Source organism: Orcinus orca, chromosome 20 (genome assembly GCF_937001465.1).
Source record: "Orcinus orca chromosome 20, mOrcOrc1.1, whole genome shotgun sequence".
In the NCBI taxonomy this organism is placed as follows: Eukaryota; Metazoa; Chordata; class Mammalia; order Artiodactyla; family Delphinidae; genus Orcinus; species Orcinus orca.
Window position 1 is genome coordinate 50,790,991 of NC_064578.1, and position 14,337 is coordinate 50,805,327.

Below are 14,337 nucleotides of genomic sequence, written 5' to 3' on the forward strand. Positions count from 1 at the left end.
CTCACACCCCATCCCACCCTCTCCCTCTTCCTTCCACAGGCTCTCTCCACTTCCAGGAGTTCCCCTCATTCAAAACATACTCCATGAGGAAAACAAAGAAAAGAAAAGAAAAAAGCTCCGTGGCTCCCCGCTGCACCTAAAATGACACCCAAGCCCTCTCCTGTGGCCTCTAAGGCCTTTGGGGTCTGAACCCTGCTCATCTCTCATGCCTCATCCCATGCCTTTTCTTCATGCCTGAAACCAATCGCCCTCCCTAAATGTGCCATAATCTTGCACATTTCCAGACTCTGGTTTTCCCTCTGCCTGGCTCCCTCCTCCTGGCTAACTCTTATTCCTATTTGAAGACTCAGATCAGAAGACTCCTCCTCCAGGAAGCCCTCCCTGACCTTCATGTTGGGTCAGACACCCGATGTGGTCTCCCATAGCTCCCTGGGGACCCCGTCCCAGTCCTGCCCAATCTGGGTTGTCACTCTCTTGTGACAGGTTGTTTCCCCCACCGGACAGTGAGCTCTGTCAGGACAGGTCCCGAGCTGTCATGATCATTTCTTTGTCCCCAGCAATGGCCCTGTATAGGACCGGGTCCAGAGGATCCTTCAGAAGTAAATGTTGGAAGAATGTGGCTTCAGAGGGAGATGCCACTCCATTTCTATTAGGCCTACAATCTGGTGTCTCTAGGCCTGCTACCGGGTACTCTTCCATCCCTGATGCCTGGTTTCTTTTGATCCCACCGACCAGTTTCTTTCCACCCACAATTCCTCGTGTGTTTTCAGTTCCCACCAGCTTGGCCTCCCTGAAGGAAACCTGATGTTATTCAAGGGACAGAAGTCCTGAGTTCCACCCTGGTCCTTTCTGGATTCCCTGAGGGACTTCAGGCCAGTCCCTCTTATGTCTCTTGGCCTCAGTTTCCCCAATTCCTATCACAGATGGCCAGTGTTGACCTCCAAGATTGTCTGTGAATCCATGTCATCATATATCTGGCCACAGGGGGGCAGTGTGAGCCTGTCTGAGGCCTAAGGGGGTGAGAACCCGCTCAGGTGGGAGAGCTAGGTGCCCTGGAGACTGTCTCCATAGCAACAGAGGAACCCAGGCTGTGTGGAGAGGCCATGCCATTTAACCTGTTTCCACCCTCCAATTACCTGAGGCCAGGAGAAAGCCCGGGCTGGGATCCCACCGCTTCACAGCTCTCCACCTCCGCCCCTGTCTCCACCAACTTTCTGCGTCTCTGTGTCTACCTGCGTCTCTCTCTCTCTGGCCCTCTGCGTCTTCATTTTCTACACCCTTCATGCTTTCTCCGCATCTCTGTCCTTCTATGGGATTCTGTGTGCCTCTCTCTCCTATTTGTACACCTTCCCTATCTTTTCCTTTGTCTTTCTGTATCTGTTTCTTAGTCTTTTTCTTTGAGTATCTCTGTGCCTTTCCTGTCTTCTTTCTCTTCTCTATTGCTCTCTGTCCTTTTCTCCATGTCACTCTTTCCCTCTCCCTTTCAGTTCTCTTCCTCTGTCTCTCCATCCCTCTCTTCTTTCTTCCTCTCTCCTCCCTTCCCACTTACCTGCGCTCACCGTAATTGCCTCTAAAAACTGCTCTCTCCACGAATGGGTCCCAATCACCAAAGCCAAGTTCGTTTTCTTGATGAGTTTATCCACTGTGTTCTGGGGATGAGAGGGTGGGGAGAGACCATGGCCCATGATCACCCCAGGGCAGCTCCATGAGGGGTACTGGGGATGCGGGCTCACACCCCATGCTCAGGGGTCCTCAACCTTCCATATCCCAGTTCTAGCAAGAAGGGACAAGGGAAGCGTGTGCTGTCCATGGTGCTAATGGAGGGACACAGACGTGGCCTCGGACCTTGCTTGCCCTTCCCTTGTGACCCTCATGGTCGATCCCCTCCTGGACTCTCCCCAAGGAAATGACCCAGGCAAGACTCCAGGAAGGTGAGGTCCCAGAAAATCACCTTAAAATCATACGACTCCTCAATGATGACCTCCAGTCGACAGTTTTCCCCAAGAACCGGCTTGCCCATTTCTGCTATCCTCCGAGCCTCTTCCTCCTCAGCCGTCAGTTTCCTGTCCCCATCCCCTGCAGCATGAGGGATGGGAGTTAGACTCCAAGGAGACCTACCTACCTGGGCCTGCGATGCCTTTACTGCCTGTTCCCACTGATAAAGAAAACCCTGTCTTTCCCCAACCTGAGAGCCAGCTCCCATGGGCTGGTCCACGAAGTTCAGTTGGTGGGCTCTGAGGTTCATGTGGTGGGGGCTGTGTGACCTAAGACAATACCTTAGTCTCTCTGTGCCTCAGAGTTCATATCTGTAAAATGGGCACAATAACAGTACCTACCTCATAGGGTGGTTTCCTATTAACTCCTAGTTAAAGGAGTTAATTCATGTGAAGCGCTTAGAAGAGTGCCTGGCTCACAATAACCAAAAACGTTACTTTATTATTATCATTATCATATTATTATCATTACTATCACCACCCTGTGGAAGAGGCCTGGTCTTTATATTCAAGCTCTGAAAACATCCTAGAGTGTGTTTGAGGTGGTGAGGAGACAGGGGGATTCCCGATTTTGGTACAAATCTTGGACCCAGAACCATCTACAGTTGGCTCTGGGCTCATTGACCTCCCCAAAGTATGTTGATCCTTTGCTCCAAGCCCAGCAACAACCCAATCCTAACTCTCATAAGAAAGCCACCCGCCAACCAGGAACAGTCTCAGAAAACTATGCCTGAGTGAGAAATGACTTTTATTGTGTTAAGCTACAGAGATTTAGGGGCCTGTTTGTTATAGTAGCTTGTATCACTTACCTTGACTAATATAATCTTCAGTCTATCCTTAATCTTAACCCCAAACCCCAGTTCTGATCTCAGCTCCAAAACCACTCTGTCACTATCTCCAAGCCCCTGACCCTAGTCCCAACTCTCACCCCAATCTCTGACCTTGGCCCCAACTCTACCCTCAAATTCCTCAAACTCACCTCAAATTCCAACCTTAGCTTTGACCTAAATCTGACCCCAGTTCTAATCAGATCCCACCGCAAACCCAGAAGCCAATCTCCGTCTTAATGCTAGCTTTGACCCAGTTCCTAATACTGACCCCAAATCCCAACCCCAACCCAGTCCTAACCAACCTCAAACCTGATTCCCTCGGACCCACCAGAAACCCAAGCTGGGGACTTGCTGCCCCCCACCATCTTAACTACAACCAAACATGATCTGGGCCTTTAAACTCCTGTCACCCCCCATTCACACATGTTCCACCAAATTTATCGCACCTGCAACCTGCCTCAAACCTGACCTTGAGGAGGAACTTGAGGCACTGACCCCCCCCCAAGACCCTCCCTCCAGTGCCCCCCCCCAAAGGCTGGAAGTAACTCCACTCACCTTGACTGAGTAGCAGAGCTGGGGAGAGACAGAGACAGGGAGAGGGTGAGATCTTCCCTGGGAAGCTCAGGTCCACGAGCTTGAAGGATTGCCCACAACTGAGCCTCCAGGGGTCCCCCCGCCCTGGAGCCCTTACCTCTCCCACAGCCCACCCGTCGCCCCTCACCTGAAATCCCTCGCTTAAGCCACTGCGGCTGGCCCAGCTCGATGAAGAAATTATCCTTCTTCTCATATTCCTCATCATCAACTATCTTCACCTGAAGAGTTTTCCTGAGCAGAGAGGGAGAGCACGCAGCGTAAGACTCCCTCCCCCTGAATCACCAATAACTCGCACGTTAGCCACCCGGTTTCTTGAGCACTCGCTCCATCTCAGGCTCTGGAATCTCATTCAATGTTCACAACAACCCTTGGGGGGAAGGCTCTCTTATTATCCCCATTTTACAGAAACGAGCTCAGAAGCATCTGACGAAGCTGCGTTTGTATTCAGTATCAAGCTGAGGGATCCCGATAAAACCTAGGTTAGATTGGGTGCTTCCTCTGCTCGGAACGTTCACCTGGCTCCCATCTCACCCAGGATAAGAGCCAAAGACCCAAGAATGGCCCCCAAGAACCCCTGCCATCCGGCCCTTGTGCCCTTTCTGGCCTCCCAGCCCTCTCGCCCTCGCTCACTCCCTCCAGCAACGCTGGCCTCCTCGCTGTTCCTTGAACCTACCAGGCCTGCTTGTGCCTCAGGGCCTTTGCACCGGCTGTTCACTCGGTTTCCCCATGCTCACTCCCTCAGCTCCTCCAGCTCTCTGTTCAAACTTTACCTTCTTTCTCAATGAGACCCACTCCCACCGCATTCTTTAATATTGAAATCCATCCCTACCCCTACCCCAGCACGCTTGGCCCCCTTCCCCTGCTCTATGTCTTCCTTGTTCCAGATTATCTTCTAACACACCGTCTAATGTGTTTATTTTGTTTATTGTTTGCCATTTGCCTCTTCACATTAAAATGTAAGTTCCACCAGGGCAGTGATTTTTGTTCATTTATGTTCTTTGCTGTATCCCCAACGCCTAGAACAGGGCCTGGCATATAGTGTGCCCTCCACACTACACACTACACACAACAAACAGTTGTTCGCTCAAAATTTTCAGTCCGGGAGACCCTTGGCTTCCTGCTCCCTGTCCTGACCACATTCGGAGGTGCAACAGAGGGCTAATTGCTTTTCTCTGCATCCCTGCTGCCATGGTAACCAGGACGGTGGGCGGGGGAGAAACAGTCAAAAGTTATCCATCCCTTTCAGGCATACAACCGACCCCGCCTCGATTACGAAGACCCACAACCCCCCAAAGCCCACAGCTCTGCCACTAGCAGCTCTTTCAGCTGTAGGAACCACAAGGCCTGGCCCCAGAACCCAGAAACACAAACACCCAGCCCACGCAGTCACCCAGCAGAGGAAGCACAGCCGGTCACACCGCCCACACCCACGCACCATCATACCCCGCAGCCATTCCCTATGCAGTGGCAAAATCACATGGACCAGATGCCAACTAGCACGACACCCCCTCCGCAGCCTGGGTGACATCACCAACGTGTGAGACCCCTGCTGTGCTTCCATGTAGATTCTCCTTCCTTACATCTCACTCTTTATGCCTCTTGGTGTCTGTTTATTCCCTTCAACGTCTCTGTCTGCATCACAGTCTCTCAATCTTCCTTTGTCTCTCTGCCCATCTGTCAGCCTCTCTGTGTCTCTCTCTCCATCTCTCTGACCTTCTCTGTCTCAGTCTCTCCCCAGCTCTCTGCCTTTCTTTCTGTGTCCTCCTCTCCCCATCTCCGTCTGTCAGTGTCGGAGAGACTGAATGGAACACAATGGGATAGCCAAAGTCAACACCATCTAAGCAAAGGGGTCTCAATCAACAGACCTATCTCAACACACGCACGCACAGGACACAGTGACACCCATGCAAAGACAGACGCACACAAGACGGTCACGTGGAGACATACGCCTACTTCCACCTTCACCCACTCCCAGTCTCAAGATATTTAAAATTTTCTGTGGGTGGAAAACATGGGTGCCCCCCACCTCAGGAGTGGGCTGGGAGCTGTCCGCGGTGCTGAAACACCAGAGCAAGGAGGGGGTCTCCTGACACACAGACAGCTATTGACACGTTGACACACTGACAGGGTGATACACACACACCTCCGACGCTCACTCTCTCGCAGACATGCCGTGATCCTCTGACACGCAGTGACTGACACGCAGTGACACACGCGCCAACTGGCGCCCACACAAGTGTGCCCTCATGGGGCCCAAAAGGAGGAGAAACCCAACTAGCAAGGGACAGCAAGACAGACTCGAGCTACACAAGGGCAGGACCTCCTGAGATCAAAGGAAGCAGCCTTAGGAGTATGGGATTAACGGATACACACCATTAATATATAACATAGATAAACAACAAGGATTTACTGTAGAGCACAAGGAACTATATTCAATATCCTGTAATAATCTATAATGGAAAAGAATCTGAGAAAGAATATATATATATACATATACATGGACCTGAATCACTTAGCTGTACATCTGAAACTAACAACTATAGTTCAAATAAAAACGAATTAATTATTTTTTAAAAAGGAAACAGCCTTCCTCCCCAGCCTGACATTTTGTCGTCCTCACGCCTGCCCTCCTCGTTTCCTGGGCACTCCACTCTAATTTCAGACCCAGTCTCTTTCTTATCCCGTCTCCCATCCTCTCTTGCTGACCCAAACTCTTTTCCCTCTGTAGCATCAGAAGGACCTTTCCTTCCCTGAGTCCCACTGAGTTCCTCTCAGTGAGAAGAACGTCTCTCTTTATCTCCCCTGCGTCTCTCTTCCTTTTACTCTTCCTCCATCCCAGTCTCCCAATCCCGTGTTCCCTCTCTTGATGGGTCTCTGTCACTCAGTTTCTGGCTTCCTTGGTATCCATCTCTAAGTTTGTGTCTTTCTGTCTCTCTCGTGCTCTCTCTCTCTTCTCTGTTTCTCTCTCTGACACTCCCTTACTCTGGCTCTGTCTCTCTTTCGCTAGGTCTCTTCTGTCTCTGGGTGCCTCTCTGTCTGTCTCTCTCTCTTGCATATCTCCCCGACACCCCATCTCTGGGTGTCTCTCTTCCACCTCTGTGTTGATCCTGCCTGGGGCCAGCCCTCCAGCCCAGCTTCTTGGAAGCATCTCTAATTAGCGCCTGCCCGTCAGAGGAAGGATGTGTTTCCCTAAACGCTAATTTCCTGTTCTCCCTCTCCTGAAGCCACAGCTGGAAGCTTGGGCGGGGGTGGGGGACAGAGGGTGTCCCAGCCTGGGGAAGCCATGCGGGGGAGGAGAGGGCCTGTGGGTTTGTGGTGGCAGGCGGGAAGTTGGTTGGAAGCGATAGACTACAAGAAGGACTGGAACAAGTAGAAAGATAACGCCCTCCATCCCCTCGGCCTCTTGGGTGTGAGACATGGGGCCTGGAATGGTGCCCTCAGCCCCCAAGCTAAGTTCTCAACCCAAGTCAGACAGAGAGAGAGATGGAAAGGTATGGAGAGTTCGTGACTGAAATACAACCCGAGTCAGAGAGCTAGCTAGATACTGGGGACAGAGATCTAGAGATTAACAGAAACCCAGAGGGGAGGTGCCAGGAGCGAGAGACGCAGAGACGCAAACGGAGAGATGGAGAGATAGAGCAGTGAGAAGCAGAGCGGGAGGCCTAGCCACAGAAGTGGGGAGGGAAGAGGGAAGGGGAGCGCGGTGGGGGCTCTGCTAGGTGGGAGGAGCGTGGGCGGCAGGAGGAGAGAGACAGACTGGCGTGCGGGGGCGGAAGGGAGCGGGCAAAGGAAGGGAGACACCTTCTTTATCCCAGGCAGGCGGGGGGTGGGGGGCGGGGGGGGAGGAGGAGGGGGAGGGGATGTGAGGCTGCAGGCACACATGGGGGGAACTCGGGCATCTGTGTAAGGGGTGGCCGGGTGTCTGGGCGTGAGAACAGCCCTGACTCTGTGTCTTTGACTTTGTGTGTCCGTATGTGCCGGTGTGCGTGTTGGTTGTGTCTGTGTGTCTACATACTTATTCCTGTGTATCCAGCTCACCTCCCAAGATTCCACCCCACCCTCCCAAATCCCAGCCCTCCAGTTTCCCGTGTGTCTTCCTAGGCCCCCATATTCCTACTCGGCCTCTTCCCAAAGCCTCTCCCACATTCCTCTTAGGTCTCCTGCTATTTCCCCAGGTTCTTCCGCCTACCCAATAGCTTCACCCCTTCCCCCATCCACCTCCTCAGTCTCTGCCCCATCTCCTTAGACCCCCCCCCAATGTCCTTGTCCTTTTCCCTGAGTCCCTACCCAGACCCCACTCGCCCTCCATTTCCACAGACACCTTCCCACCTCGAAAGGAACCTCAGGCCACACTCCTCCATTCTACAAATTAAGCCTTCCACATTCCTCTCCCCAGGCCCCATTCTATTTCCTCTCCTCTCTCCTCACTTGGCCTTTCTTCCTGGTGTCCCACTCTCCTCTCCCCAAACCTGCCCAGTTCTCCCAAGCCCCGCCCACATCCAGTCCCAACACCTTGGCCACGCCCCGTCACTCCAGTCTCCTCCCTCCTCTCCCCTGTCTCACCTCTTCCCTGGGCCCTGCCCCACTTGCCCTGACCTCTCCGTTTCAAGAGCAAGGCTCCATCAAGGCCCCACCCCTTTCCAAGACCACGCCTCTCCTAGGTCCACCCGCTTCTCGACCTCGCCCATCCAGGCCCCGCCCCGCCCGAGCACAGTCCCATCCTGGTCCCGCCCCTCTCGCGGGCCGCGCTCGGTCTGCCCCGGCCGGCTGACTGCCGGACCGGCGCGCTCACATGGTCTCGTCGTCGCCGAACTCGAGCTCGCCGCACGCGTCCTCGTAGTGCACGCCGCCGCCGCGCGCCGTCCCGTCCACTGTGCGGTAGGGGAGGCGCACGGTGCCGCGCGCGCCCGAGCTGCGCACGACGCGCACGTCCACGGTGCCCATGCACTCGCTCACGTGCAGCAGGCGGTCCTGGAAGGAGAAGATGCCCGCGTGGTCGTCGTCCAGGATGGTGACGGTGGCCAGCAGAGGCGCCACCAGCCGCCCCTTGGGCCGCCCGCCGCCGTCAGGCTCGAACATGCCCTGCGCGTCGCCCACGCGCAGGTTCAGCAGCCGCACGAAGAAGTGCTCGTCCTCCTCGAAGATGTCGTCGTCGATGATGCCGATACGCAGCTCCTTCAGTGTCTCGCCCGGCTTGAACACCAGCGTGCCCTCGCTACGGTGGAGGAGAGGGGAAAGAAAGGGGTGAAGGTCGCTCAAAGGCTGTGGGGGAGGTGGGAGGAGTCAGGGGGGCCTCCTAGAGAGAACTTACAAATATAATGGTGGACAGGCATTAAACAAGTAATACTGAGGGGGAATGAGGGTGGGCTTCTCCGGGGCAGGAGATGCAGAGGGAGAACAAGACAGAGTTGGTCCCTCCCAACATCATCATCTGATGATGAAGGTCAGATCAGGGCAGGCTTCATGGGAGAAGATTTAGTGGGCAGGAGAGCTCCAGGCAGAGGGAACAGCACATGCAAAGTCCCAGGGTGGAGAGGGAGCCTGAGTGGTCCACAGCCATGCTTCTCCAACCTCCAGGTGCACACGAATTCCCTGGGGCATCTTGTTAAAAAACCAGATTCTGGTTCAGTAGCACCAGGGTTTCAAGACTCTGCAGTTTTAGTTAGCGCCCAAGGGATGTGAATGGTTCTGGTACATGGACCACGCTTTCAGTAGCAGGGACATAAGGCCCAGAATTGACCTTGCCATGCTTCTCATAAAAAACATTCTGTGCTCCCAGGTATCCCCAAGAGAAAGTCCACACTCCTTAACTTGGCATCATTCAGTCATTCAACATACACTCCCAGAGTAACTGCTGGGCAATGCTGGGAACATGGGAACAGCCCCACGGCAGAGTTGTATCACAGTGACAATTACACATCTAGGGATTTAATTACAGTTCATTCATCCAACAAACGTGTATTGTGCATCTGCTGTGTGCCAGGCACTGTTCTTAGTGTTGGGGAAACAGCAGCAAACCAGATCAGAGAAAAATCCTTGCCCTGGTGGAGCTTCTGTTCCAGTGCAGGAGACGAATAATAAAACATATAATGTCAGGTGGTGATGATGCTCTGGAGAAAATGGAGGAAGGAGGGTAGAGAGTGAGGAGAAGGGGCTGTGTTAGCGTGGCCAGGGAAAGCTTTTCTGAGGAGGTGACATCTGAGCAGAGGCCTGAGGGAGGGAGCCACGTGGAGGATATCTGGGGAAGAGTATTCCTGTAAAGGGAACAGCCAGTGCAAATGTCCTGAGGCAGGAGTGAGCCTGGAGTGTTTGAGGAACACCAGGGAGGCCAGTGTGGCTGCAGCTGAGGGAGCAGGGGGAACAGGGGCAGATGTCATGGGGCCTTGGTGGGCCATGGTGAGGACTTTGGCCTTTACTCCAAGTGAGATGGGAACCCTGGGAGGCCTCCGAGCAGAGGAGGGACGTGAACTGGCTTAGGTTTAAAAGAGCGTCAGTTGTGTGACTCTCTAAAGCACATGCAAGATGTTCTATTATGGGGTGGGGGAGGGAATGAGGCAGGGCCTGAGACAGGGTGAAACTTTGAGGGAACAGGGAATGAGTGGGCTCCTCCTGGCAGGGCTGCAGACATCAGAATGACTCTGGGATGTTAACAGATGTCAAAAGTCTATAATATCCCCCCCATCCCTCTGTGGGAGGGGAAGAGGGACCCCAAGATTCTGGCAGAGGTAGAACTGGATGACAAGATCTGGATGGAGGGAACAAGGCCTCCCTGTTGGGGCAGCCGTCAGCCTAGGGGCGCTATCCATGGTGGCTAAGGCACCCGGCTGGGTGGGCCGACCTGTGCCAGCTGTGGGATCTCCAGGCAGTTAGGATTCTGCAACCCTCTAAGCCTCGGTTTCCTCATCTGTAAAATGGAGGTAATAACCCTGTCTACCTCATGGTAGTGTTATAAGGATTGAGTTAATACAGGGGAAACACTCAACAAAAGTTAGCTAGTGATATTTGCACTAGCGAACTAGTGAATCCTAAAGTAATGGCGTGTTAGAAGTGGACACTTAAGGGATAGTAGAATGTTGGGCTTTTAGCACTATCTTTACGAAACGGTTAACCTGGACATCACCAGTAATGGGACACGTGGGCGTCATGTGCCTCCCGGCACTATGCACCGAGGAGGGCACAGCATCACCTCCACGGAGTCCTGCCAAAGTGCATCACCTGAATCTAACCATGAGAAAATATTAGGTGAACCCAAATTGAGGCTTGTTCTAGTAAGCGGTCTAACGTCTTCAAAAGTGTCAGGGTCATGAAAGTCATGCAAAGGCTGAGGGATCGATCCAGACTGAAGAAGGTGAAAGAGACATGACGACCAAATGCACCATGTGGTTCCAGATTGGATGGGACGAGAGGGAGTGAAGACACAGCCATGAAAGGTGAGACAGGGACAACCGGGGAAATGCAAACATAGACTGTAGATGGGATCATAATATTGATTCAGTATCAAATGTCCTAAGTGTGATCATCGTACTGTGATGATGGAGGAGAATATCATTATTCTTAGCAGATGCACACTTATGTTTATGGGTGAATGGCCATGCTGCCTGCAACTCTAGTAGGGTGCCACAGTTATTAATATTATTATATATTTTTCTAAAACAAACTTATGGTTACCAAAGGGGAAAGGTGGGGGGGAAGGACAAATTAGGAGTTTGGGATTAATATACACTACTATATATAAAGTAGATAATCAACAAGGACCTACTGTATAGCACAGGGAACTCAATATTCTGTCATCACCTATATAGGAAAAGAATCTGAAAAAGAATGGATATATGTATATGTATAACTGAATCACTTTGCTGTACACCCAAAACTAACACAACATTGTAAATCAACTATACTCCAATATAAAATAAAAATTAAAAAATAGAGTAGCATCTCAATAAACATATTATTATATATTAAAGAGAGAGAGTGAATGCACACAGGACAAAATAGGAACAATTGGTGAATCTGGGTGGAGGTTACATGAGGGCTCGCCAGACTATATTTGCAGCCCTTCTGTAGGTGTGAAATTTTTCAAAATAAAAAGTTGGGGAGAATCCGCCTGCCAATGCAGGGGACACGGATTCGAGCCCTGGTCCGGGAAGATCCCACATGCCGCGAAGCAACTAAGCCCGTGCTCCACAACAAGAGAAGCCACCGCAACGAGAAGTCCACGCGCTGCAATGAAGAGTAGCCCTGCTCGCCGCAACTAGAGAAAGCCCGCGCACGGCAACGAAGACCCAATGCAGCCAATAAATAAATAAGTAAATGAAGAAAAAAGAAAGTTGGGGAGAAAAAGAACATGCGGATTTTAGAAACCAGATATCAGAATCATAGAAGGCTAGGTTCACAGGACTCATATTCTAATACTGGGTGCACAAAATCTGAGAAAATGAAAATCTTAGAACCATCAGATCAGAGACTGGTTGGGGTACAGATTAGAATATCAAAATGTGGGAAACCTGGAATCTTAGAATTTTAGACCCTTAGCATGTTAGGATTATAGGGGCTTAAATCTCAGAGTCTTGGAAGAGCTGTGCGGTTTGGGGGCCTCAGAGATCATTATTAATTTGGAGAAACTAAGACCCCCACAGGACCACCATAGCCTAGTGATACCTGTGGGCAAATTAGAAAACGGCTCCCCTTCTTCAAGACACTATTTCCATGAATCTGGAAATTGTCATAATAGACATAGAAATCTACAATGTCCACTATACGAATAGCGCTTTCTTAGATGTGCTGCTCTTGTGCAGTGCACAACCTCAACAACTGTACGTGACAGCCCTGTCTGCCCAGACTGAGGCAGGAACTTACACAAAGAACAGGGGGCAGGGCTAAGCTTGTACTGGAGCCCAGGTGTCCTCCCTCCCAGTCCTGGACCTAAGCTGCCTTGATAAACGATGCCAGGCCTGTGAATATCAACTGCGTTGGGAGAACAGGGATGGGTAGGAAGGTGTCAACTCTTCCTGGCTCTTTGGTTCCACCACTGAACAGCATTTACTCCTTCACTTCAAACATCTTCATGATGTCATTGGCAGGTGAGAAGGGAGCCTCTGATCCCAGCAGGTGACACGTGTACTCACTTCCTTCTGCAAAGGCTTGGGGCTTTGATGGGGGCAATGCAGACCCAGAGGTGTGGGTAGGAGGGGAATGGTGGATAGACTGAGTCACAGCAGGCCCCCAAGTAGTGGATACCTTTTCTTCAGTCGAAGGAGCCTGGAGATGTAGGATGGGCAGAGAGGATGGGGGGAGGAGGTCATGGGTGACCAAAGGGATCCCATGCTACAGGATGATGGAACAAAGATCCATGAACAGTTGTGCTCCACTCAGGGAAGGCTGCGGAGGGGCAGGGTAGGAGAGGTGGATGAGGATGGGCAGGCTAAAGGATCCTGGACTGACTGAGGTGGAGGGAATGACCTACAAATGTCCAAAGCAGTGGAAAGATATGTAGATATCATGGGGCAGAGGGGAGCCTGGGCTACCAAAGGTCTTTGCTGAGGCACAGTGGTGGAACTAAAGATCTGTGAAACAGGGACCTCAAGACCAGAAAGAGAAGAGTTCGCGGATGAGGGGCTGGCTGCTGCATGATGGCAGAACCAAAGATCTGTGAACAGTTCAGCTTCAACTTAGCAGGTGGAACCCATGAAAAGCTCGGCCATCAACACTCTCTCCCATATTCTGCTCTATTTTTCTTCACTGTTCTTACCACTCCCTGATATTTTAATGTATTGAATTATACTTTCTAATGGCCTGTCTTTCCCATGAGAATGTCAGCTGCATTGGGGCAGGGACTTTTATGTCTTTCATTTACTGCTGGTCTCCATTGCCCAGATTCATTTCTGGCACATAGAAGACACACAATAAATGCTATTATTATAGGAAATCATGGGAGACTTGCACATCAGTTAACATAACAAAACATACTGTAAACCTATAATTCCTGAAAGAGTGTGGTATGGACAGAACTACAAATACATAAAGAATTTTGTGGTCCCATGAGAACACAGCAGTTATCTATCTTCTTTACTGTTCTCTGTCGAGCCTCTTAAAAAAACATCTGTCAGATGGATAAACAACAAGGTCTTACTGTATAGCACAGGGAACTATATTCAATATCCTGTGATAAGCCATAATGGAAAAGAATATGAAAAACAATGTATACGTATATATAACTGAGTCACTTTGCTGTACAGCAGAAATTAACACAACATTGCAAATCAACTATATTTCAATAATTTTTTTTAAAAAAGCATCTGGCACCTAGTAGGCGTGCAGTAGGAGTTGCTGAACAAGATCACAGTTCTGCTCAAAGAGGGGTGAGGAGAGGGACTGGGGCAGTGAGACACAGGAGGGTGCAGAGTGGGTAGCTGTATGGTGGAACCAAAGACCCAAAGACAATTTGGACACTGTCTGTCTTCTTATCCCACTTCATTTTCCCCCATCACCTGATGTTTTTATATGTTTCATAGTTTATAACCTTATTGCAACTTGAGGGTAGGGACCTTAGCTGTCTTGTTCACCGGGGTATACACCTGGCATATAGTAGGTGCTCAATAAACATTTTTACTTTAATAATGGTGTGTGGGAGGGTACTTGTTTTACCAGGTGTGATACATATAATGGAGTTATAATAATGAACACAGTGGAGTGTCAAGCACAAGAATGCACAGGTAGAGCATGGACATGGGAGGAGCAGCCTGTGGTAGATGGACAGCCACCGCTGTCTGCCTTGTCCAGCAGCGTTTGCCAAATGCCTAGAACAGTGCCTGGTACAAAGTAAGCTCTCACGAGTGAATGAATGAATACTGCAGGTCTGCCCATAGCAAAGTAAGGATGGGCGCCAGAGGTAGCCAGGAGACTGGGGAGCCTGGAGGCCG

General features: G+C 51.1%; 1 protein-coding gene across 3 annotated transcripts in view; it reads right to left on the reverse strand.

Annotated features, from left to right (window-relative positions):
* Positions 1-14,337, reverse strand: part of SLC8A2 (solute carrier family 8 member A2) — a 36,051-nt gene that overhangs the window by 11,173 nt on the left and 10,541 nt on the right. For 2 of the 3 annotated variants that reach the window (XM_004271112.4, XM_033430618.2), the window contains exons 4-8: positions 8,211-8,633; positions 3,546-3,649; positions 3,380-3,397; positions 1,952-2,076; positions 1,550-1,649 (exon numbers count right to left, since the gene is read on the reverse strand). In XM_004271112.4, the coding sequence (XP_004271160.1) occupies positions 1,550-1,649; positions 1,952-2,076; positions 3,380-3,397; positions 3,546-3,649; positions 8,211-8,633 (770 nt within the window). Of the gene's footprint in view, positions 1-1,549; positions 1,650-1,951; positions 2,077-3,379; positions 3,398-3,545; positions 3,650-4,998; positions 5,501-8,210; positions 8,634-14,337 lie in introns of those variants that run through there. The other variant, XM_049702881.1, reaches the window with a different exon arrangement.